Source organism: Monomorium pharaonis, chromosome 4 (genome assembly GCF_013373865.1).
Source record: "Monomorium pharaonis isolate MP-MQ-018 chromosome 4, ASM1337386v2, whole genome shotgun sequence".
In the NCBI taxonomy this organism is placed as follows: Eukaryota; Metazoa; Arthropoda; class Insecta; order Hymenoptera; family Formicidae; genus Monomorium; species Monomorium pharaonis.
The window spans coordinates 24,467,155-24,494,676 of record NC_050470.1 but is presented as its reverse complement, the minus strand read 5'-3'; the positions used below and the strand labels follow the sequence as shown (position 1 = coordinate 24,494,676).

Genomic DNA, 27,522 nt, shown 5'->3' with positions numbered 1-27,522 from the left:
CACGGAAAACAATGTTAAATTGCAGGGGCTCTTTGGTGATGTACGACAGCGCTAGCTGTTCGTACGCAGGTGCGCTCGAATTAAAGGGAGCCTCCGGGGCCGGAGCCGCGGCCGCGGCCGCCGCCGGTGTAACCGCGGCCGGCGTCAAGCAGGAGAACTGGCCGTACCGCGGCCTCACCTGCGGCAGCACCTTTCAACGACTTAAGGAAAGCGTCGACAAGGCGAAGCAGGCCCTCGCCGATCGCAGTGGTTACCTGGCGGGTGCGTTTTCGCCGCCTCCGCGCGCCAACCCGTCCGCCATTTCGCCCACCGCCTCCATCACCGGTAAGCGAGAGTTCTCTTATTACTTTTCTATTCTCCGGATCTCGCCGCCACCCCTTGGAGGATTCCACGTTGCGGAAATGCAACACTCAAAAGGCTTTTGCGTAAAAGAAAATGAGGTCTAATTTTAGTCTGAACATTATTTTCATGCTATGAGATAGGTAATAGGTTTTCATACAGAAAATATAATTCAATCGAGAAAAGGTAACTTGTCCTATAAAAATATTGGTCAAAATGTGTAAAACATTTTCTAATATTTTCTCATACTTTGCTCCGTTTTTTTTTTTTTATTTATTTATTTATAGATAAGAGAGTTGAACAGTTCAGTCAAGAGTACATCTTGGCTAACACATATCTGTTTATTATTCATTATTTCTATTACGTTGGATTGTCATTGTAGCATAATGTCACGATTTTCTCTATCTCTATGTATTTTCTGTTAATTTTTCTAGAAAATAAAATCATAAGCTGATTTATTCCCAGCTTCATCAGTTGAGAGATGCTCTCTCAACTCATACTCAGTCCTTTTGTATAAAAATACTTTAATTAATGGAAATATTAATACAAAGTATGGAGAGACATTTCCTCGCTCTCGAAACGGGAATTATCTAGGTGTGAGATATGCATGAAAGTGTAACTCATTGCGTGGCGATACGAAATAGTTGTTGCCGTAACGCCGAGCGTAAAGTCACGCACGTACGTGCGGAAAGACACGCAACCTGATTACGCGCAAGTTTATCCCGCGCATAAGTGCCACGGAGATACCATCGATCGGTTCTAATGTACGTCGTGATGACGTGTGCGGTTAATGAGGGCAAAAGCCCTCGCTATTTTCCCACAATGATAAGCAAGCACACAACGCCAGAATTCCGCTGACATGAGTCGCAAACACGTTTCAAGGCTCAATAATCCGCGTGTTCATGTCGTACGCAATTGTCTGAGGTGTACAAACATATACATCTATAATTTTCACGCGCAATTATCTTTGGACTAGATTTTTCAGAAGTGTAAAACTGTAGGAAAGATCGTCGCGATAAACTTTACGTTAAACATTTTCACAAACTTTTCTTTTGCTTTTCGATATCAAGAAGAAAAAGAAAGTGTTACCAGAAAACTAGAGTGTCTACATTGTATACAGTCGTAACTTCGAAGAAGTTACGATTTAATTTTTGATTATACCCTAAAAAGATCATTGTTTCACCAATCAAAATCTTTGCACAGCAAGGTCTCATTTGTAATATAAAGTCACCGAGTTAATTGACTGGCCGTTATTTTCTCAAGCGGTGTCATATTTATATTGGAAACGTAGTAGAATGCAACGTGGCGTCTCGCCTTCGATAACGGTACGCGGCGAGGGAGAGGGGGGGGGGGCGGTATCTCTTTCCGAAATCGTTAAGAACCGGTAAAGATGAGCGTCACCTCCCGTGCCAAGAGAAATACGAAAAAAAAAAAAAGAAAGAAAACCGGGGTAACGGTCTCGCGCGCGATAATTTGTCATCCGGCAGTAGCAGCAGCAGCAGCAGCCGGCGGGCGGCGGGCTGACTGTTGCTCTTCGTTGTCGCCGATTTCCGATTGCTTTTTTAAAGCGCCGGTCGCCGAGGACATTAATTACCCGGCCAGTGTAAATCACGTTATCTACCGCCCACGCCCGCGAGGGCCGCTAGGAGACGGTGGAACGGAAGGGGAGAATGACGGAGGTAGAGGAGGAGGAGGAGGAGAAGGAAGAAGAGGAGGAGGAGGAAGAGGAAACGGAGGAGAGCATCGAGGGGGGCAAAGGGGGAGGAGAAAAAGAGAGAGAGAGAGAGAGATAGGGATGTTCGAATACGGCGTGTTGCACGATGCGATGGTGTTGCATCGCTGCCAGCCCGAGCAAAACGCCGTCCGTCGACCACTCTCCACGGCCGCAGCAATATCCTGCTCGCCGTTCCCGAAATTTATCGGCGACTCGCTCCCGAAACTTTCGTCTCGCCCGGTGGCCGCGTTTAACGGCGCGACGCGGTCGCCCGCATTTACCTGGCCGATCGATCGATCACCCGCACTCCTGGATCCGCGCGCGCGAATCCGCGATCGGGGATGCCGGTGCTGGTGCTCGCGCAGCACGTTTTTTTTTTTGATCGCCGCTGGTTTAATTCATCTCGCGCCGTGAGACAGCAAGGTCACCAGAAATAACCGGCTGAGATAACGTTATATTATTCAGTACCGTGTCTGACACACAATACGCGACGTCCGTTAATTTGTTAAACGATATTCGCAATATTTTTTTTCAGTCAACAAAATTTAAGGTTGCGATCAAACTAGTTTTATTTATGTAATACTAATACTTATTATCAGAACGTTGATAAACGTTATATGTCAATTTTACTAACCTTAATTAATTCTTTAATTTTTATTCTGTGCTTTTTGTTAAAAAATAACGTTTCAAGATACAAGAAAAAAGAAACAGAGAATAATATATCGATTCCGTCATTTTAATTTTAAATATAATTAGGTTTTTGTAGAGTCCAATATTTTTTTTAATGTACAAACGCGTCACGCACATATACCATGTTTCATACTTGCGTTTTTTACCTTGCAATTACTTCGAAAATGAATAATTCTCTAATTCAACATTTTACTCTCATCACATATATATTAGTCTTAAATCCCTTTGACTTTTCTCGTCTCTCTTATGTATCGCGACAATCATCTCACGATGGGATTCTATTCAATTGTGCACGATGACCTCCCGCACGGTCATTCGCTTTAAAGGAAAATCTTTAGTCACGTTTGTGTCTCGAGAGATCGTCTCAAAATTTTGACGGGACTCGTAGGGTTCGAGACAAGATGGTGGTCGATGATGGCGGCGGGTAGTCGCGAAAATGTAGAATGACGAGGGAGGAGCGGTTACAGGGTTAGCCGGGAGCGTATCCATGACGACCGACCGCCCCACGTACTCTCCGAGATCCCGGATGCTCCCAGCATCCCTCCCTTTCCTCCCTCCCCCGCGCTCTCTTCTCACTCACCCACCCGCCGCCCCGCGGTTCTCTCCCTGCGTTTCGCCCATCCCGAGCAACCCTCCACGGCCACCGGGCTCGCGCTATCTTTCCCTATCTGCGGCCCCGCTCCGGGGATGCACGGCTACTTAGATTTTAAGTCGGGCCATTTCGTGCCCGCGTACCTGCACCTAACCCGGGCTATAATTCTCGGCTAGATACAGACGTGTCGACAAAGGAGCCCTGGATCCTCCGAGAAATTTTTGGTCCTCGCTCTCGCGCGCGACGGAATTTCGAAACACGAACGCGAGGCACAAATTTCGCGCGGCACACAAAAGTCTCCCTGGAATTAAAACCGTCGACCTCGTTGAACTCGCGCGGTACGCCGCGTGATATATTCTGACATATTTTAGCTGCACAGTAATTCTCTAGTAAGGGGGATGTCGCGATGGAGAAACTTGATTGTTAAACTTAATATTTGGTAATTAAACTTGGCACGGCTGTTGAGAATTGAGATGTTGAGTTGGACAGGATGAAAGTAATTGGTTATCAATCGGTTATTATACTGTGTATAATAATTTTTTGTAATAATTATCTATTGAATTAGAAAGGACGAGTAGATTTGGAAAAGTATGTTGGCGAATGTTGATTGTTGGACGTAAACACTTTTCCAAATTCATCTGTCTAACGTTAATTATCTCAATATTAGAAGAGAAGAAGAAAAGGGAATTTATAACTGATTGTTAACATCGACACTTGACCACTTATATAATTCGTGATATAAAAATCATTATACATTTTAATGACAAAGTTATATAAATAAGAATCTTATTTTGTGTGGTGTAAAAGAATCAGAACAATTAGCCGAAAATGAATTTTTACACACGTACGTCATTTCAAAAAGAAAGAAAATATCTACATTGAAATTCAACTATTAGCCTTACAAAAATGTAATACTGGGCAGTATTAAATTGGCCAGTAATTATTACTTATTTTGAGTATCAAAAATACACTAACAGCAGTGCTTTTAATACTTAAAATAATAAATATAAATTACCGGCCAATTTAATACTATCCAATATTGCATTTGTGTAAGGACACTGTGAGATCGACGCGATCTTACAGTAATAATTGAACGTTAAATATTTTCCGCGTTTATTTCCTTTAACTTGTCACATAATCTGCACTAGCACCAACAGAGTTGAGGGGCAGCGGAAGTGTCGGTCATTGTGTCAGCATGTCTCAGGGTAATGCATGTATTTAATGTTTGTCGGTCGAGCACCATCCCTCGGATAGCCTGTTTGCACACGTAATTGATGTTTGACAAGACGAGGTGACACGCGTGCCGACGTCGTGTTTGTCAGTGTACACGCGTTAACCTTTTTAACATGAGCAATGAACGACGCACTTAGGTGCACATCTATTTCATCTATTCAATTACATCGAGCATACGTAACGAATTTAACTCATGCGGGCACAATCTTATTGATTCGAGCATAGTAAAGTATAAGTTTTATGATTTTTGTTCTACTCAAAATATATATTTGCATTCAATCTGAATATTTCAAGTTAAATATTAAACTCAGATATAAACTCAAGAAATTAGAAATGCTTAGTAATCGTAATTTTATATGTGTATTGAATAAAAATTTTATCATGTTTAATGTACTTAAAAATGTAATACATTATAAAAAGTAAGGAATAGATTTTCAATCAAGTTATTTATGTATTTACAACATTTTAATAAATCAAAAATTTTGGAGGAAATATATTATACTTAAAAAAAGCAATAAAACAATGCTTTAACCATCGCCCGACTTTGTATTTGACATTTAAATGTGTATGATCATCGTTCGACATCGTTCAAAGTTAAAGCGACGATTTCAACCCCGACACTTCAGCAACCCTTTAACGGAGGAGTTCCTAACAGTGATATTTCGTATCGTATGGGTGTAATGTTGCCTCTCATCTACCTAATTGTACGGAATATGTTGAAAGAGAATGTTCTAAACGGTGCTACATGAAAGAGATCCTCGCTCCATTTATCTATATCCCTTGCTATAGAAATTTACTCGTCTATAGATGACGAAATTCATTGCCATTGTTCTCATTTATATTTAGAATTAGCATTTAAACGTAAGGTTTAAACGTGGAATAAATTTTCGATTTTATAGAAGTCGCATAAAAAAATATAAAGTATTGTGTTAAAATTTAACAATCCTCGCACTATCGAAAAAACATAGTAGAAACTAATTAATTTTATGTGAGAACTTTTACATATCTAAACTAACTTGTATATTTTATTATAATTTAAATTTTCTAATTAATCTTTCGGCATGCAGTTCTTATTTGTATATTGTATAAAAAAGATTTCTTTTTAAATAAATATCCTACTTACTACTAGAGAAAATAAATACAAAGTATTACAGAAGAACTTCCTTTTTTTTATTAATATTACACCCTTTCTGATATTACTAAATAGATTTAATTATATATTAATTTTCGGAAATTTTTGTCATAAAGAGATTGATTTGCAAATTTATTGAACAGTGTAACCTTTATGTAAAAATAGAAAAAAATTTTGAATTTTGTGAGGTCAATTTAGGAATACACTATGTAGTTATGACTTAGCGCCAAAGAAGGGAGGATCACGGTGACCGAGACGCGTTGATAATTGCCGGTATCGGTTAACCCAGGGGGTGGTTATGGGTCTCGAACACCCCATGGTACAATTCGGCAACCCCCTCGGTTCTCTCTGCGCGTGATCCCTTTTGCCCTTTATCCATGAACCTCTGCAAGCCCCTTCGCTTCCGCTACCAGTGGCACCGGTAACTGCGACTAGTCCACCCTCGTTCCCAGCGCTCGGGGGTGACTAAGGGTCAGAGAATCGTAACTGTCTCTCTTTTAAAAAATGGAAGGAATACATTAAGAACCCTCAGACGCGAGACGAGGCTCGACTTCCGCCCTTGTACAGGATTTTTCCTTAGACCAGGCGCAAACTTCTACTGCCGAGAGATAATTGGGCATACTAATGATGCGCTGACTTTTCCATTAAGACGATTTAATACCCGCGCACGAATATAACTAATTTAAGAATATTAATAATTAAATTAAAATAACTCCATTTTCTTGGACTGTTTCATCACACATATGCCTTCGCGGTTTAATTAAATTCTATAACATTTACTTTTCTATATTTGGAGTAATTACGTAAAGTTTAATTTCAGATTCCTGCTAAACCAATGAAATGTTAAATTATATACATATTGAATTTCTTATTCTCTTCAACTGCAATCTGATTCTAACCATATGTAAAATTTTTATCATGTTTCTATTTATATATATAAATAATTTTTCAAATATAGTAAGCTTCTTACTATATTAAGAGTAGTTAGTAAGTAAACTTCTTATTTTATCAACCTATAGAAAATAATTTCGTTTAAAAAAAAACTTTGTATTTAGACAACTGATTTTAAACACAATCGACATTACGATTTGATACAATAAATACATAGTACTTTCGCGAGTTTGTCTCTTTAATGGGCCTGTTTATTTTCCTCCTCTTTCTCACTCTCTCTCTCTCTCTCTTTTTCGTTCTATCGTTTCGTGTCGTTCGGGTCGATCGCGCACAGCCGATTCTGGTATCCCCGCGGGGTTCCGTCTTTCTGCTCGCGCAGTTCTCCTACGGGTCGTTGCAGGCCCCGTGACTAATCATGATAGTTCCGCCCGGGAACGGCGGGGACACACGACTCTCGGTTCCGGTTCCGGCGCGTGCTGTCACCCCCTCCGGGACCCTCTCTCTGTTCCAGAGTCTACCGCCTGGCCGCTACCCCCCCTGGCACTGTTGGCAAGCCGCCCTCACCCGTGCAATTATTGCGCTTCGCAACAAAGAAACGTAGCGCGCGACTTTGAACGGCCAGGTTCCTCCTGACGCGCTGCCTTATCTTTTCGCGGCAGAACCCTTCGCCGGGTTCTCTCGCGAGATTCTCTCTCTCTCTCTTTTCCTCATCCCGTCAGCGAACGGTCACGTTTAATGATTACACGTTTCTATAGCACGTGTACAATATAATTGAGGCATGAATTAAACAAAGAACTCTATGCAAAAGAATACCATTACTGTCTTAGTAATTTGACACTGATCGATTAATAACGTTTATTATTTTTACGCGAAAATACGCAAATTTATCCTCGGTAAATGTAAAAATTCTCTATCGGAATGGACGATACGTAAGTCCGGTTCAACTCACTCATATCAAACGTCTTCTGCTGGCCAATTCGCGTTGCATTTTGAGAAATCGTAAAATGCGAATTAATTATAACCCCATCGCGATTCCCCGATCGCAGCGTCGTGATCTAGACGGTGCAGCTGCATTTACTGGTAAATAGGAGGGGGTCGGCGAATTTCTTCCGGGAACTCTTAGAAATTCGGATTTCCGCTTCAAGCCGTGTCCTCGCGCGCTTGTTTCCAGCGTGTATTACCCGTACACGTCAAGGAGTCAGCGAGGTCGCTCGTCGGCCCCACGAACGTATCATTATTCATTCTCGCGCGACCCATGGCCCACCCACCCGACGTCGTGAAATAACCTCGTTAAGCCACTAACTGCCGCGACTGGTCTGGCTGGTGAGAGCGTGCTAGTAGGAACATTACTAGCGAGAGGGGAAGAACACGAGAGAGGAAACCCGAAGAAGGAGAGGAGGAAGAATACGGAAGAAACGACCGGGGAAAGAACGAGACGATAGCTACGTAAGTGCGAATATTACTGGGGAATGGAAGAAAGCAAAGAGGAGAAAGAAGACCAGAGAGAGAGAGAGAGAGAGAGAGCGAGGGAGAGAAAGCTTTACCCTCCCGCATGACTCGGCGGAAATTCGCGCGAGAGTAGTCCGCCCTTGCGACGCGGTTTATTATGCGTTCGCGCAAGAGGGTGTACGTATACGTCGAGCACGATTTCGTAAATTCTGCAGCCCTCGACAGATCGTATTACGCGATAAATTTTAATTCTCGCCTGTGATCGCCGCGCTTGCATGCCGTGGCGTTTTCTCGCGCCCCGGTAGCGGACTTCGTTGATTGGACGATAAATACGGAGTATCCTGGAGAACTTATGTAACAATGGGGCAGTACGCGGCCTTGTTAAAGTTGAAAACTATAGCTTATTTACTGGGAGCATTATTCCAGTACTGAAAGCTAAGGAGATTTGCGAATGATAAATAAATAATAAAATTTTTATGTTTACTTCGCGTTTAAAATCGACATGTATGTTAATTAAACTTAAAATTAAAGAGAGTTATTACCAAAGTGAAAAAAGAATAAAGTTACAATCACAGTAGTTGTAATCTGAAAATTAAATAAAAAGTTGTGTTTTGTACAATCTTTAAATTTATGTAACTATGATTTGTTGCAGTACAGAGAAACAAATGTTGTATTTATGAATATAATTACATAGTAAAATAATTATCAAAATATTAGTTAAGAATATTATTTTTATAGTAATTATTACTATAATTTTAGTAATAATAATCATGTACTATATTTTAAATCACTATAAATGTATAATTATTACTACTAATATTATTGTAGCACTTAATATAAAAATGATATTTCTTACTATAATTATTTTACTATGCAATTATAATCGCAAATATCACATATTTTTTAATCTAAATTTAATCTTATATAAATTTTCTTTTGCCCTGAATAATTGAATTTAATCACCAATATTACATTTCTTGTTGCAAAAATTTTATCGTGATAAGATCATGTCAACAAGCGGTGATGCGAAATTATTAACGATGATCGGTTAAAAGGATGACGACGGAAGCGCATTGGATACGAGCATCTCCAACGTTCCAGCATCTTCAGAGCGGTTTCGAATCAATAGCGAAACATTGTCTACTAACTACGCGCAAAATTCTCCCAGGTTTCTTCAACCCCTGACCAGATGGCACTGTATTGCGAAATCATCCCTTATTTTAGTTTGCCTAAAACGTGACAGATGTCTCGTGTATTGTTCGTATCCCTTTGACTGCGAGAGATATTATTCTATTTGGATGGTTACAAATGTTTATATTTGAAACGTGGATAATTACTTCCCCGATAAGCACATTAAGTGTCGCTCTACATCCCGAAAATTTAATTTTACATTGTAATTGCTGAATTTCCATAAAATACACAATTTCGATTACGATAAATATAAATAATGTGCATTACACAATTATTAATTAAGTTATAATATTATGCTAAACTGGATATATATATATATATAAATCTGCCAATATTTTTAGATTTTTATTTTTATTTTAATCACTTATAAGAATAAAATATATATATTATAGAATATTTGTAAATAAACAAATTTTTTTAATTGACATTAGGTCTTATGCTGATAATAAGAATCAAAAATAAATTGAAAATATCAAAGAGTCTTATTTAATAATCACATTTAAAAAAGAAATACTTATTCTAAAAAATTAATATATCTTTTATTTTCTATAATTAGACATAATATTAACACGTTATAATAAAACATACAATATATATTTAATAAACTATGTAACAAATTTTAAAAATCTTATATTTTGTCACAAGTTTCTGTTGCATTGAATCGCGTTGCTGCCAGTTTTAATTTCTTAAGTTTTTTTTCCTACTTTCTATAACATCTTTTAAGTGTATTCTAGATGTAAAAGATATTCCTAACAATGAGTAATAAATTCAAAAGTAGACCTTATTTAATGCCGAGTTTTATTCGGCTTTAACGTTGAAGTTTACACATTTTTAAAGCTGTAAATTTCTCAAGAATGAAATTATATAATTGCTTATAGTCTCTGAGTTTTCTGTTCCTTCATTAAAACATAAAAATGTACGCTTAGTATCGCTAGTTTAGAAATTGCAAAATTCAGTTGTAACATTCACAAATCGTATGATTTTATCTTTTCGATTATTGTAAACACAATTTTCAAGTTCAATTACAGTTATACGTAAGAAATCAGTACTTATCAGTATAATCGCTCGTCGGATTTCCTGGGAGCACTCAGGGCTTCCTAGGAACGCGGTAAAAGCTGCAGCAAGATTGGCCCTTTAGCGTCAAAGCGTCGGCCAAAGTTACCCCGTCACCTCCATTAGTTAGAAAAGAAACGGGCCCTTTAACCGCGACAAAGGTGAGGGTTGAGATCACGTCAAGTGTGGTAGTGCGTGATCTGTTGCTCGCACGCTGCTATGCACGCCGACAATATTGACTGCTAGCGAAGGAAAGAAAAAAAAAAAGAAAGAGGGGGTACGAGCGCCTACCAAGGGACTCCCTTTTCCAATGCTCACTCCCCTAGTCACTCCTTCATTGACGGAACATTAAGCACACACGATAACGCATGATTAACTGGCTAATGACTCTCTCTTTTTCGCTCTCGCTTTTCGTCGCCGACGGGGGATGCGTCCGTTCGCCGTCGATTTCTACAACGTCACCGTCGTCACTTCCGAAATAAAATAGACTCTCGTTTGCCCCGCCACGAGCGATTGACATCTTAGCTTGTTAATCGACCTCAGCTAACAATTCGTGATAAATTCTTTTCGGGCTGTATATGCAAATCGCACTTAACACTCGTACGTTAGAGCATATCATTCGTGTTTAAACGTTTCTACAACGTCATAAAAAGTCTATGTATTTTATACATATATATTTATTAGCAATTTTAATACCAATAACATGGGAAGAAAGGAAAGGAAGAGAGAGCGCATTCGCTGGTTCCTGCAATATCTGCACTGTTGTCACTTCCAAAATAAAATAGACCTTCGTTCTTCTCACGATAAATGACTGACGTTTTACATCGTTAATCGATAGACTAGCAATTCATAAGAGACAAATTCGACTTAAAGTATTTGAAAATTATCAATATAATTTGCATTATATTGATATAGTTTATTTCTAATTTTATAGATATTTGTATTGCTGTTATAACGAAAAAGACAAACCAAAAATGTAAAGTGTCATATTCGCAATTTCAATGACTCTTTTAATTCATTTATAATCGATTCCTTAATAAAAAAAAAGAAGAAAATCATTTCCTGTAAATTCATACATACCTACAACAATGCTAAAGATTAAAATTTTGTTGAAATAAAGTCTTGATCATTTAAGATGACTTTATTTAACTAAAAAATACAATTTTGTTTAATTTAATACAGTTTAATTTGAAAAATTTATTTGTTTTAATCTCTAGAAAATTATCTCAATTAAGATTTTATTAAGAAGCTCTTTATTTACCAAAAAATATATCATTATAAGTAATGTTGAGAGAATGTTGTGAAGAATGTTGCACATCCTTTGATATAAAATACATTTTCGTATCAAAGAATCTAAAAAAGATATAAAATGGCATCTCTTATATATCGTATTAATTTATACAAAGTTATTGTTTAACCGATTCAATAACATGCCATTTTTTAAATAAACAATTTCGCAGAACGTCATAAAAATATTGCATCTTAAAATTTAGTAGCACATAAATATTTTTCAATACTTTTGCTTACGTCAACATTGAACAAGAAGGAGTTACGACCGGCTGTTTTTTGTTGTCAAAAGTTACGACTGTTATGTATGAGTTACGTTGCAGATACGTAAAACTGATTGAAAATCGCGGACCGTGAACTCTGATAAAATCTGGGATATGATAAAACGAACTTCACGCTCCATCGTATGCATTAGTTATGAGGCAACGTCACCGCGTGTTATATGCAGTCATTACAGCTGCGATGATTAATTCCTCGTGAGGGTGCAACTGATTATCATAAATTTTATTGCTAGTACGATACTTTCTTCCTTATGATTCGCGAAAGGCGTAACTACCGGGTTTATATATTGACAAAAATACGTTTGTACGCAATATTTATTCTTAACATTTTACACTATAGTTTTCTTGTTACATGACAATGTATATTTTTATACATTTACAGAATAGTTTCTTTGGCAATGATGGAAAAAATGCACTTTTCTAGTAATTAAAACCATAAAAGATAGAAAGAATGCAAAAACAGTATTATTTTTATATTTCTAATATTTATATTATTTCACGATAATTGTAGAATCAAAACTCTATAACACATTAAACGTAAGACTGAATTTTCAATCGGTAATCTTTAACACGAACGTATAAAAAAAGCCTAATTCTGGCAATTCTTAAATAGACAAATTTTATATTGGAATTCTCGAAATCCAAACAACCTAATTTAACTGCACTATAATTGGATCCTGAGATGTGGAACAGATTTTGGTTTCCTGCGGCGCGTTATCGTTCAAGTCGGCATGTCGCGTTTCACGTTTAAGTCATTGAAAGGCAAGCGGTTTGGATATGTCGCGATTGCCGTATCGGCCGTGGAAGAAAGCGTGACGAAGCGGATAGAGGGATAGCGAGGAGTAGAACGGCGAGAGAAAGGGGCGGCTATTGCCGGCACGGGTGCGAGGACGACGGAGCGACCGGTGTTTGTGGCGTCCGCTGCCGCCGCCACCGCCGTTGCCGTTGCCGCCGCCGCCGCCGCCGCCGCCGCCGCCCCGGCCGCCGACAAAAAGGCGAGAGAATTTCCTGAAATCCTTTCTGAGGGTCTGATTGCCATCATTATCGTGGAGTGGGTAGGAGTAGCAACGGCACCGTGGGGAGGATAGGGCGCCCTTACGGGGATGGGTTTCGTTCGGGGCTGGCAGGAGGATGAGAATGGTTAGGAGTGGAAGTCTCCCTCTCGCCCCCTCCCAGTCCCGGTTTGATAGGGGGACTCGGGTGTAGGGGAGAGGGCGGGATTGCGAGCGAGTGGAGGACAATCAGCGGTATTCAGCGCGAGCTGAGAACTGGAAGACCAGGGAAGCCGCGCGCGCGCGCGCGCGCTGGTTGGACGTCGACGACGGTGACGACGACAACGACGACTACGACGAAGAGGACGAGGACGATTCTCCACGTTTCTCTCGTGCACGGAATCGATCGACCACCGACACCCGGTTCGGCGTAACACCCGCCGTTCCTGGCCATCGGAAGCTGCTGAACTGTGGCAGTCGAACTGTGGCGCGTTCCTGTGGATTCTTTACCGATCGAATTGCATCATCCGTTAGAGTTCCACCGACGGCACGTTACGAACTCTCGCGCAGCTTTCGATGCTCAGGATTATGATTATTGTTAGGTGAATCGTGTAAGGATTACGAAATACAATCTTGGGTGTAAAAGGGAACTTTTTGATATTCGAAATATCGCGAAAAATGATACGTGAATTATATGCATAGTTGTGAAATAGTATGAAACAAAATAATTTTATAATAAAAAAATATTGACTACTTAATACTTTTGTAACATATCATAATCAAGGAAGTAACGAGTTACGAGTAACGCCATTACCGTTACCTTTTTTTTATAGCAACAGTATCGTTAATGACGTTATAATTTTTTATAACGACAAAGCCAGAATTGAAATAATCACTTTTAACAAGTAACATTTTTTACGTTTTGTAAAAGAGTAACTTTACTCGTTACGTAATAAGTCAATTTTTTTCAGTAAGTAATGATAATGAGTTACTTGTCAAAAATGACCATTTCAACCCTGACATTATTATTATCATTATAAAAAAGTGTAATTATCAAATTGTTATCACACTGAGAAAAAGATACTTAACAATTCGTATGTTCAAAAGGATATTAATCAATGCAAAAATTACTAGTAACATATATATGAATGAGAAACATCAAATTTAATAACTTATAATACAGACAATAGATAACTGTAATCTATAATTGACAAAAAACATAATGAAAGTTATTCATTTCGCGCTACTTAAGAAATATATATATATAAAATTCTAATCGACCATAAAGCGCAAATACCGCATACCGCTTAATAAATTATTATATGTTCTCCAATCCACTGAATATTCTCCTATTCTATTAATCGGCGGAAGCGCAAGCTACATCGGTGTCGCGGGAAAGGGAAGGTGTTACGCCATTATTCGCGCGATGAGAGCACCGTGCGCTGGCTTTGCGGCGCGGTTTTGTTTAAAGTATATTGAAATGCGCCCGCGCGCATTTATTAAGCGCACATATTTTACGCAGCGCCGAAAGGTGAGGCTCGATAAAGTTATCAAGCGGCGCTTCGCGTAATTGCTGCGTAAGAGGGACATCATCTCTGCGATCTCCCCCGCGGAGCATGTGCGCCGCTCGCGAAACGGAGCGATAATCATCGCAGCTGTTGCCGGGAACGCGTCACACGTACGCGAGAGAAGGAAAGCGTTTTCGCGCGTATCACGCGGTGCTGCTGCCACACCGTCACCGCGGCATTACGAAAGAAAACCATGACCTCGGTTCGCCGATTTCTTCGACCTTCCTGCTTCACCCCCTACCCCCAAGAGTGTGAAAACTCGTCCCCCTCTCCCCCCCCCCTCGTCGTGCTATCGTCGCTCGTTGGATCAAAGCGAGGCAACCGAGTAACAATACCAACGTGAGCAAAACCGGACTCTCTTCTCTCTTTCTTTCTCTCTCACCCCTAACCGCCCTTCCACCCTCCGTTCTCGCCGTCTCTTTCTCGCCTTCTCTCTTTCTATCTATCTGTCTATCTCTACACGCGAGCCACACGCGCACGTATCCGCGGTGTGATGTGGTGTGATGTGGCGTGGTGTGGTGCGGCGCGATGTGGCCTCGACTCGACTCGATTCGCGTGGCGGCGGCTGATCGATGCGTCGCCATGACGACGCTTCCGCCGCCAGTCATCCAGCTACCTCCGCGTACCCCTCTTTCACCGCGACCTCCTCCTCCCCCTCTACCCTCGACGCCGACGCGCCCTCCTGCTGCCGCAGCACCGCCGTTATCCTCCCGGCGAGAGAGAAAGAGAGAGAGAGAGAGAAAGAGAGTGTGTGCGTGTGCGTGTGTGTGTATATGTGTGGGTGCCCACTCATCGTGCCGTTTGTTACCGGCACCGTGTGATCGTCAGCCACCATGATCCTCTCTCCGCGAAGCGGTTCGGTTCCAGGAGAAGTATCGCGGCGACGAGGTCGTCGACGCTGGTGCACGACGTCCTCCGATCCTAATCGACGCTTTCCTGAGAACGCGGACGCCGCATTGTCCGAAATTTCCTTTCTTGATGTATCTACATCCTCCAGTCGGAAAATCCCTGATTTCATTATTGTAACGTAAACTTCATTTCGGGCGAATAACTTGTCATTCGAGACGACAAATTCGATTCTAAATTTCACGAATTTATCCGCACAACGAAGTTCCGCTAATGTGCAATCAAAGATCTTACAGTTAGATCGAAGCCCGACGGGCAATTGTTTTTTTTTTCCTCGGGTATTTGAAAACAGCTTATTATAAATGTCGTTTTACATTTGTTATTTCGAATAACAATTTATCGTGTCCTGCGAAAGTTAAAAAAATAACCAGCAACTTCCTGAGAAATCATTGTGTCGCTTGTCACTTGATTGTGACTCGAATTAACAATCTCAAGTTGTATACCTGTAAATTGAACAGAAAGATTTGCGATTAGCTCATTAGCGGACCGTTTAATACGGGGACGGCAATCGCATTCGCATTGATCGATTTGACCCCGCGTGTGCCTAGGCCGCTCTCGCAAACAGGGCACGAATTAATTACCAGCCGTTGGGTGACGATCTCCGAACAGAGATAGAGCATTTTTTTAATTTTAATCCCGTGCGGACCCCGGGTGGTCCAGCGGCCGGCGGCGTTATCAGCGCCGCATTCGTCATCCCGCGGCGGGAAAATACGGTCGCGTTGGGTGCGCGCGAGCGCGCCGCGGGCGCACGATGTAAATAATCGTTTATTGATTAACTGTTTGACTGCGCAAGTCGAGTTAACTATGGCTAATCTCTGATTTGTAACGCCTTCCCACCCTCGCGCGCCGAGGGTGGTTACATTGGTGGACACGGGGTAGGAGGGAAGGGGTACAGCAGCGGTGGGACAGAGACGCGGGTAACAGGGCGATGCGAGGGGGGAAAGGGAGGGAGGAGGGGGTAGTACTCCCCCTCGGCACGTAGTTTTCGCCTCTGCAACCCTCCTAGCGCTAACACGGAATTAATATCTCGCGAGTTAGCGCCCTCCCCCTTTTCGTCCCCCTCGTCGGCCCCAAAACGGAAATGAGCGCGCGGATGCCTCCGCTCTCTCGGTTCTCCGCTTCGCTCGTCTTTTCCCCTCGCACGCCCGCGCGCGCGTACCGCCGGGTTTCTCTCGCTCTTCTCCATCCTCCACTTGCGGTCCCATTCCTGCTTCTGTCTCCTCTTCCATCCTCTCCTGTGTCTCTTCCGCTCCACGTTCGCTCCTGGCATTCTCCACCAGCGCAACACGTCAGAACTTCCAGGGCTGGTTTACCCGACAGATACTTATAGACACGATGCCCAGGAAGAAAACATACGAGACCCCTCCCCCTTTTCCCCCAAAAGATACTTGCTGGAGTCAAAGTTAGGCAATGTTTAATTAAATGTCTGCAAGATGTAATGTTATGCAAAGTATACAAAACTGCAACCTAACTCAACCGTTATCTCATTATAAATATAATGAGTTCCGTATATCACATTAATTTAAGATTTTAAGTTACAAAGATATATAATATTGAAAAGTGGAAAGTTGCATTAAATGATGAACGTCAGAAATTTTTATTAAGAAAAAGTTAATAAGACATAGTGCCATTAAAATTAAGGTTACAGATTACTAATATAAGAAATATGAAACTTCTCTTATTCTACTTGTCATAAGTATTTTACAGAAATCGATTTCCCCATTACAGAAATTAAAGGTATTGCAAAATTCTAACAAATCTGATAAAAGATTGTCAGATATGTAATCTTTAATTTCTGTAATGGGATAAGATCCCCATTCCATTTATATACTATATATATATATATATAGTATATAAATGGAATGGGGATCTTTAATAATCGTAATCGGTTGAATTGCTGAATTCATAGATTCACAACGGAGCAAACAGACATCCGGTAGGCATGAACAAAAGTATAGCAGTTTGGTTAACCCGGAACGCGCTACGCCAGCCAGAGATATGCAAATTCACAAATAATTAGGCTGAAGATATGAAGCGTGAGCTAACTGTTCGGAGTCCGGGGATGGATGCGCATTTGGACCTTTGTTTGAGCTCGCGATTGCGTTCTTGCGTAACGTAATTGATGGCCTTCGCTTCTGTACGCACCCTTATATCGCCACTACGCAAATCTTCCCGAATCCGCCGGTCGAAATCATCGGAACATAAATTTAACTACATCAAGAAAATTAGCGACATTTGTTAATTGGCAATTTATAAAACATTTCTTTGAGAAGAAATAGTCATCAAATGTTAAAAACATTTTATATATAAACAATTTGACAGCTGAATATGTTAAATTCAAAAATATGTAAAAGAGTTTTCAATATTTCTTCAATATTAAAGATACGGACACGTTCTTTATGTTCGATTACTCTATTACATACTGAGAAAAATAGTACGTGTACATCAACAAGACATATGATTGAGTGCATTTTGGTTTAGAAACGCACAATTTCTGATTGTTATAATAGCACTTGAGATTTCACAATAACACTAGAACGTTTAATAGATTTTACTTTAATTCAATAATTCCTATATTTTCGATTCGTCGGTTTTTGAACGGACGTACTGGTTAAATCTACCAGATTTCTAATTAATACAACAAGACTCTTCTTTCAGTGTATATTGATCGATTATTATTTTATCAAAATAATTGTCACCGTCTTTTGCTTGAAGATAGTGAATAATAAATACGATTATCCATTGAGGGCGGACTTGGTGTCAACGTATGGCTTTGTATCACTGCCGCATGCAGACAAGTAAACATGCCACAGGAACGCGTTTACCAGTGCATTGGACTTTAAAATGCTACGCAAAGAATCACTCAAGCCACTTGTCGAAATTCGTACCGAGATATCAGCAGAAGGATCCATCCGCGGTATACATTGCGATTATTTAGTTTGCTATTTACAATGCCTTTAGTATAGGCTCTCTTAGGAAAATTGGTAAATTGACAATAAAATTGCTATACTTTGATTCGTAACTATTTGGATTCTGTTTTTGTTTAAAAGACTAAAGAAAAGTTGACTCTAAATTTGAAAAGTCGAAATAATCATGTATTATAAGCTAAATTATTTTTTGTTTTATTTATAGCTAATTTCAAGACCAAAACTTTTTGTGCCGTTGTTTAGGGAAAAAATCCAAGAAGCTTGTACTTCTTAAATTTTGATAGCTCTTAACCAGCATTGTATAACCAAAACACTTTCGATATTACATAGAGTTGATATAGGCAACGTTTTAACGTGAGGTTAACGTAGACATCGTATCGCAATAGATGTGAGATACTATGTTACCCTTTAGACGTAAACGTAAACGCGGACATAGGCATTCTCCAGATCAATCTCGTGTACGTTTCTCCCTTACTCACACGACGACACACCGCCCCGCATCAAGGATCGAATTTCGTTTCCCGCGGGATGTCGTCGACTTCGTTCGTACCGCAGAGTTTATCAGCAACACGCCGAGAGTTATCGGTACACCGAAAACGACACCGATGCCGGGTGTAACCAGCGTGTATCGGCGAGACGTACTATTATCCTACCGCTATCTGCACCGCCGGGCGGTTCGAGCATATTGTACAAATTGAATGCGAGGAATTATCTGGCGAGCAACGGGGAGATGAGGAGATATGTATCATCGCGCACTTAAGCGGTCCCCAAACGTAACAAAGTGACACGGTTCTTATCGTGTTATGGACCGAGAAAAGGGCGAAGGACAGAAAAGAAAAGGGCAAGGGGAAAGAGGAGAGAGGGCGAGAGGAAGAGAGCAAGCGCCACTGTGTATTGCGAGAGTGTGCCGGAGCACTAGAAACGAGGGGGGCGGAAAGAGAGAAGGGTGGATTGCGCCGCGGCGGGGTGTGTAACTGGCTCCCTCGTATCGTTCCACGTTCTTCCGCGCGGCAATGCGTCTCGCTCGTACAATAGCCGGCGCGGCCCGTCATGTTTCATGCCGCTCACAACGATGCTACACCGCTCACCAACGAAGTGCCGCAAGCGCGCGAGCCGTAATACCGCTCCGGCACTCCGTTACATCTCGAGATAATACGCGGGGGAAAGGGAAGGGGGGATTGAAGCAGGCACGCGGCCTGCCGGCTGCCTGCTCCTCCTCCGCCACCAGGCATCCAAGTGCCTCCTCAAGACCGATCGACGATAGCACTCGTCCAGGCTCGACCGGGCTTCTTCTCTACTGCTCCTCTAATTGAGCTAATCGCCGTAGTAAGCGCGCGCCAGGGGTATTCCCCTGCGTTATCGAAATACACGGATTCTATTAGGTTTTGTTCGTTTCGCGATGCGATACTCTACTGGTTTTCTTTTTTCTGCCCTACCCTTTCTTGAATGCTCATTTGGAAAAGATATCGATCATTTGAAAGAAAAATTTCGTTCCAGCTGTGGCAAGAAGCGTATTAGTACCAATGTATAAATTACTTTGATTAATAAAAATTTCGGAGCTGTACAATAATTAGATTTTATTTTCAATTTTATTACAGACATAATAAATCTTTGAAAATCAATCCAGCACAGAGCTATATAGTTTACCAAGATGACATATTTATCAATGTTTCTTCTTAAATATTTATTCGTAACAAATTGAAAATAATGCTTCACCTATACTTACAAATTTTTGTGTATCCAGAGGGAAATACATAATTACGGTTGCGAATTAACGGAAACCAAAACTTTTTTGTCAAGAATCTAATCAACCGTCAACTTTCCTCCATGTTAATTTACAATACTAATTCGTCAAGGAGACCGATTTTCAATACGACTCACGATACTTTCACCCCATAATAATTCGCAACTTTCCACTCGATTATCGGTGATGCGCTCACGAGGAAGGTAACGCTCCGGAGCCACGTCGGACCACGGTGGATAGGGGGTGGCCCACCGGGGGATGATGGCCGATGCAGAAAAACGACGGCGGATCCCACCGCGGGGGTGCGTTTTAACCCCCTGGCGTGCCGCGCGCTCGCGGGGCACTCGAGAGTGATCGCGCGTTAAATGCGCCGCCGGGCGTACGCGGTCGCGTGTCGTACGCGTGCCCTCTTATCGGGGGAGGAAAGGGGGGGGGCAAGGGGTGCCCACTCTCGAAACGTACGCGACGGACACCTAACGAAAGAGAGACGGGGCACGCGGCTCCGGCGTGCGTGTGCGTGCGAAACGAACGTAGTCGTACGCGTCATAGCCATACCTCCTGGGCCTCCAACGCCCGCACGACGGGGATATCACCCGTGGCGTGAATCACGGTTATAAACAGCAAATGACTCCTGCCGATGTGTCCGCACACGCACGCTGGCCACTTTCAGTCTTCGACGATCATCGCCATCGCTTGGCTTATCAATCGCGCACGACGTGTTTTTTTTCCCCCTCCGCGAATCCGGACCTCGTAAATGCGTTTCGATTTTATAGCCGATTTCGTAGTCAAAATGATCGGCACATTACTTGTTTGTTGGATTTATTTGCCCATTTATCGGACATATCAATGGATTTTATTAGATATCGTTCGGTATTGTTTCGTATAACATAAATTTAACAACATAGGTATAATCGTGTTTATAGGCATTTTTACCGTTGGAAAACAGTGCAATTGTAATAAACATTACAATAACTACACATACAATAACCTGTTCTTTTTAATTGCTCAATATTCATAAAAATAATTATTTTATGTGTGTATATAATATAAATTCTACATGAGTTTATACTTGTACAAATTTCATGTATATTTTATTTTAATTGTTGAGAAAAGAAATCGCATTGAAAAAAATTTATTTTGATCCGAAATAATCAATATGTTACAGCATATCAATCTCTTTTCTAACATATAACAATATTTAATTGTGCAATAATAAGAAAATGATATATCTATAATGTTACGTTGCTGTATATATTACTATAAAAAAATCTAGAAAAAGCATAGCTAAAAATGAACAGATTATTTATAAAATAAATTTCAATTTACTCATCATTCACGGCGTCCCTCGACGTCCACCGATGCATCTTCTGCTGCATTTATATCTACAATGATAACCGGAACCGGATTCAGAAGAGTGTGTTCCTGTATCGTCCCACATTGATTGTGCACTTCATATAAACACTCGCGTCGCGAAAGTTACAAAATTTTAATTTCCAAATTACGTAAATAAGTTAGTTAACAAAAGTTAACAAAAGAGATAAATGAAAAGTAAAAAAAGAGAAGAGTTAAATCGTTATTAAATTTATATCAATACATTGAGATAATCAATTTCCGAATTTTTTTGTAATGTTTATAAATTTAATTTTATAAAATTTATAATTCTTTCACGCGATAAAACCATTATTATTAAAAAATTAAAAGTTTGAAATAGAAAATTAGAAACAAGAAGAACAAAAAGTTAAAACTCGCGAAAGTTGTCAACACGAAAATAGTCGTAGTTTTCTCACTAACTCACGTATGTACCATGTCACATACGAGATTCTTTTGTCAATTTCGATACTAAATAAGTAATAAAATAACAGCTAAAAATTTAAAGCGCTGAGAACAAATCAACAATATATAAAACTCACAATAATAAAAGAAATAAATTATTATTCTTAATAGATCATATCTCATAAGAAACTAATTCTTAATTACTTAAACAAGATATCAAATTATTTATTTAGTTATGTATATTTATAAGTTAAATCAACAAAGTTATTAGAAAACACTCCTTTATGACTCTTTAAATATTTATTTTACTAAATGGTTTTGTCTTCTAAAAAATAAAAAATAACCTTTTTTCTCAACGCTTTTTATAAAAATTTACATCTACAGACAAATATCTATACATGCAATTAATTGCACTGATTTCCGAGATAGCGATTTCAACGGAAAAGACCCATCACCCATACCCTAAATTCTACTCACTCATATCGCTGATTCAGGACTATCACATCTGTAACAAGTATAAAATCCTAAAATTAAAATAAAGAATAAACTATTACTGTGCACCATTTATTAAAATAAATAACTTTAGTAAAGATACATGAAATACTATAAATTGTCTCTATACACATAAGCATATTTTTAATATATATATTATAGAACATTCAATATTAAATATACATATATAATTATCTAATTATTCCAAATAGAGAGAATATATATCAAACATTAGCTTAATTAAATTTTAATTCTGAGATATTAAAATAAACACAAAACTTACTTTTTGCACCAGTCCTGCTGACCTGAACCGGATCCCCCGGTGCTGCATCCGTCCAACTTTACGAGAGTCGTGCTTCTTATTGTTCGTTTTTTCACACTGACCTGCACATGCAAAATATTTATAATTTAACCAAAGATATTTTCAATAGAAATTTACGTTTGTATTTAAAAGAATTTTATTTTATTTAGGCATATTTTAGCACTAATGTATCTTTTAATTTATAATTGACAATATAAATTTAATTAATATTAATCAATATCGTTACTTTTAATTATTGTAAGTTTAATTCGCAATAATTTTTAAAAATATCAATTATTTCATATAATCAAGGAAATATTAAAATATTTAATAAATAATATTAATTCTTTACCGAATATTATTATACAACGCGTATATTATTATATATCATAACAACCATACCGTAAAAAAAAACAGAATTGCAAGCAAGTCGCAATATTCCGTCAGTTTCATGTGTGTCAGTGTGCGTAAAATATTGTAATATGGCGAGCATTACGGTGAGTACTACTACTGCGTGTTCGTCCGGCGAGAGCGCGTAGCTTTGCACTCGACCTCGCGCGACTTTAACTTTTTGCGTCTTGGCGGCCGAAAGCGTCTACCCTTCCGAATCACTGAATCAGAATACGTAGACGATTACCAGTATCTTTGCACATGATCCACCACCTTTCGTGTAAAACACTAGAGTAAAGTGTAAACAAGAAATGTACTCGGCGTGAGTTATTATCATCGTCTCCTAATCAATTTGTAAGTAACGTATATGGATTACAAGTTTGTTAAAGATGAAAACAGAATTATACTTATCGAACCATAATTAAATGCAAGTTATAGATTTGTTGTAATGTAAATTATATATTAAGATGTAACTATGCAAACTTTATCAAAATATTAAATTATTTTATTATAAGACATTGTACATAAAGTAAGCAGTTATTAAATAAAATTCGTATACTAAAACTTGTACCAATGTCAGGTTTTTACATTACGTTTGTTGCGTAATGTTGACCGTAGAGGAACTTGGATTGAAAATACTCTGTGAATATAAAGTTGCAAATTAAACTACATTAATGCCGGACGCGGATAACAGAAAACATAATGGTTCGCACGCATTTGTATGCGGCGCCATAAAGTTTCTTCGTCATTAGAATAATAATAATGATAAATAGTTAATTAATTAAGACAGTCTCATATTTTCGTGGAATAAAGCAGATTTTATGCAAATGCCGTACAACGTTGCTACGCCCCAGGCGCAAGAGGTATATAATTACAACGAAAATGTAAATTTCTCATTAATAACGAGGTCGCCGTGTAATTTCGAAATGACCAGGGCGCACGTTCCTGTAATTATTATAATTCGGCAATGATATAATCATGCGTCGTTGAATAGCCTCCATTGACAAGCGGCAGCTGCGTCTATCGATTATTCGCGAGAACATAGCACGCCGAAATATAATTCGGCAAAATTTCATAAAGAGCAAGGGAGAGAAAGAAAAAGAGGGGAGAAATTATAATATTGGTATAAATAATTTGAATCGTCGAGTCCACGTTTTTATTTTATTTTTAATTTTTCCACGTTTACAAAAAGTGCAGGCACTTTATAACAAAATTATATAAACGGGAAAGTTTATCGGTAAACTCAAAAGTTTCCAAAAACTTTGAGATATGGAAAGATCCTCGTTATGTTGTTCCTGAGCGGTCAGCTAAAAAGTCAATGCTGGCAATAAAATATTTTTGATCGAAATACCGTACAGAAAGTTTATTTTCATCGATCCATGACGGGATTTATTTCGATTTATAAAAATAATATAGAATGGACAATAACTTATCTAGAAAAAAAGTAGCAAACACCGAAACTATTGTTAGAAAGGTTTTTTCTTCTAAGGTGCAATAAAAAGAATTTTTCTTTGTAAGAATTTATTATTTAATCAAAATGGAAGAATCACATTGATTGATTTTAAAGACAAGAATTTAAAAAGTCACATTAAATTTTTATGAGAAAATATTTTTTATTAAAATTTGTTTCTTTTCTCTTTGTAGAAAAAAATTCTAACACATCGAAAGACGTTTAAATAAAAAGAGAAAATAATAAAAATACAATAGCCATCGAAACTAGTACAAGAGCTTCTTGATTTGAAAAAAATGCTTTAACCGCTATCCTAATTGTCATTTTATCTGAGGATTGAAGAGCACTTCTAAACTTTGGAAACATCATTAGTCTATAAACGCGGAAAGAAACTTGGAAGATGATGATATTAATTTCGACAAATAAGCTACGTCTGAATCTTTAACAAGTTTTATCTTTACCGTCAAACTTATCGGACTACGTCACGGTGTCATAAATTTATTTTTATGAAAGAGGAAAAGGTAAATATATAATTGCGAGATACATAATTCAGTTTTAACGTATTAATAGCCCCGGTAAAGAGGTGAAGAGGCGGCTCGGTAAAAAGGGCAGATCGAGAGCAGACTCTGATTCCTGCGTCGTTCCAGTCGTCGTCCCGTTGGCGTCGCGTCGGCCGGCGACACGCCGGCGTACGGGAGAGCGCGGTTCTCGCGAGAGCGCGTGTTACCGCAGAGGGTTTGTTCCCGGAAGGGAACCGGTGGCACGTCGTTACCGGGGCAAACTACGTCGTCGACAAGCGCCGGTCGGTAAGTGCAGGAGGTCCGGTGCACGTCGGCCGCGTGCTCCCGGTCGCGGCCGTCCACCCCCGTCGCCGTCGCCGCCCGCCGCCGCCGGATGCCGCGATGCGGGGCACCGCCGTCGCCGCCGCGGCGGCTGCTGCGGCCGCTCCCGCCATGCTCGCGGCACGCAGGCGCGCTTCCGCCCTTCGGTACGCGGGGGTGTCGCTCACCCCCGCAGGCCCGGCCCTCGTACCTCGGCGTGGAACCAACCCCCGTGCGACCTCGGCGCCCTTCGGGGGCGGAGACCTCGCCCGCTCGCCCTCGTCGATCGGGCGCGTCCTGTCTACCCCCCTCGGCCGGCGACGCCGTCGTCTGCCTCGCGCGAGACACCGGCAGTGTCGCTCGGAACGGGTCATCGGCAAGATGATCGGCGCCCTTATTGGCGCGCAGTCCACGTACAGTACGCTCGTGCAGACGACGGCCATCGGCGAAACGAGAGTAACGATAACACGCGGCCGCCGAGGGTGAGACAACTGCTCGCTGCTTCTCGTGCCGTCGTCGTGCTGATATGACCACGTTTCTTACCACGTTGTCGTCGCGCCTCGTGCCGCAGCAGCCAGTCCGCAGCAAGTCGACGACGGTGCCGCGATAAGGGGGTGAAGAGGCCAGCGGCTCTTTTAGGGGGGGCCCCGCGGGTAAAAGGCACCGCCGCACCGCAGCGGGGAAAGCAGCCGGAGCGCGCGTCGCGCGTCGCGCGATGCTGGACCTCAAGAGCAGCGGTACCACCGCGGCGGAGCTACCACGCACCACGGCGTTCACCAATCTATCAATGCTGTTCGCCGGTACGTTCCGACCTTCGTCCCCGTTCTCTCTCTCTCTCTCTCTCTCTCTCTCTCTTTCTTTCTCTCTCACTCTCACTCTCACTCTCTTTACGCTCTCGCTCTCTATGTGTCTCCCATTCCCCGTCTGTGTGCGCGCGCGAAATCTCGTCTTAACGGCGTGCCATATGTTCGTTATAGTGTGGTGATAAATCGCGGTCCCACGCTCTCGGTTAGCTGCCACGCACGTGTACTACCACCTGCCTCCGAATTCCATGCTCGAAACGCCATGTCCGTCGCGAGCTGTATGTTGTACAACGTTTAACCCTGTTGTGTCGCACGCGCGAGTGCTCCCGAAAGTCTTTTCCGCTATATGACGGACAGATTGCGGATTTGCATTTTAGATAAGCATCTTTGGTTCTTTTCATACGTGAAATATCGCGAATGTACATTCTATTAAGTGTTATTTAAAACGTACCTTTTAACAATAGATGCGATAAGACCGAACATACAGAGCTAAGAGTTTGATGGCATATGACTTTTTCGCGTATTTCGCGAAAATGCCTGTGAAAATTTGAGAAATACGTGTGTTTGTAAACGCATTTATGAGTATGGTTATTAAAATCTGCCTACACTAGAATATTTGTATTTGAATTCAGATGGAGCAATCATTTATCTAGTTGTCCGCCAAAAGATTAAACTATACGCGATGACGTCATGATAGCGCGATATTGCAGCAGTGATTGGTCAGTGACCACGTGATTTGTGAAAGTGAAAAAAAGGCAAATGTTGGCTGATTAGACTAAGCAAGCAAAATATTATTACATCAGAATCTCATAAAAGAATTTTAGCTCACGTGCTCACGTTTCTAAGCAACTTTCGACGTATTGACAATTCGAAGTCAAGTTTCTATTCTTTTTCACTTGCTTTATCAAATTTTTGTTATCTTCAAATCATAAATTACGTTTCTGTCGAAGAATTGTAAAGGAATTCATGAAGTGTAAACAGCACGAAAATATACGTTTGCTTGTACGACCATACAATCGTTGAACTTTATTATACAAGTATAATTATCATATAAGCGCTATTGGCAAGAAATATGCGACGCTAATGTCAGAAAATATGGGGAAAGTATAATGAAAAGCAACGAATTCTGAAATAAAACTTTAAATTTATCTTCAGATAAATCTGTTATATAATTTCAATGTTTATGTGAGTGTATTTTTATTAATTATATAACTAATAGTAAATCATCAATAATACAATTAATAAGAAATGTATCTTTACTTGTCACAACGTTACAATTGCACCGTCAAAGTGCTTTTATTACAAATAGAATGTATTGCATACGAACAACACATTCGGCAATCTGTCGCTTTTTAGGCGTTCGTTTCGAAAAAAAAAAAGAAAGGGTTCACGAGGACTCTTTGCGACACCGTTCCGCGAGAAACCCCAAGAAAATCCGGCGCGCATTACCGAACGATCGGCGCACCCCTCGGCACTTGAGAAACGTGAAATCCGAGGATCCAT

The 27,522-nt window shown here is 40.4% G+C and overlaps 1 protein-coding gene across 1 annotated transcript in view; it reads left to right on the top strand.

The window, feature by feature from the left end:
• The window catches only part of LOC105838874 (DNA-binding protein D-ETS-3), a 60,465-nt gene that overhangs the window by 13,213 nt on the left and 19,730 nt on the right, over positions 1-27,522 (top strand). The window contains 1 exon segment of the mRNA XM_036286094.1: positions 26-324. Within this exon segment, the coding sequence (XP_036141987.1) occupies positions 26-324 (299 nt within the window).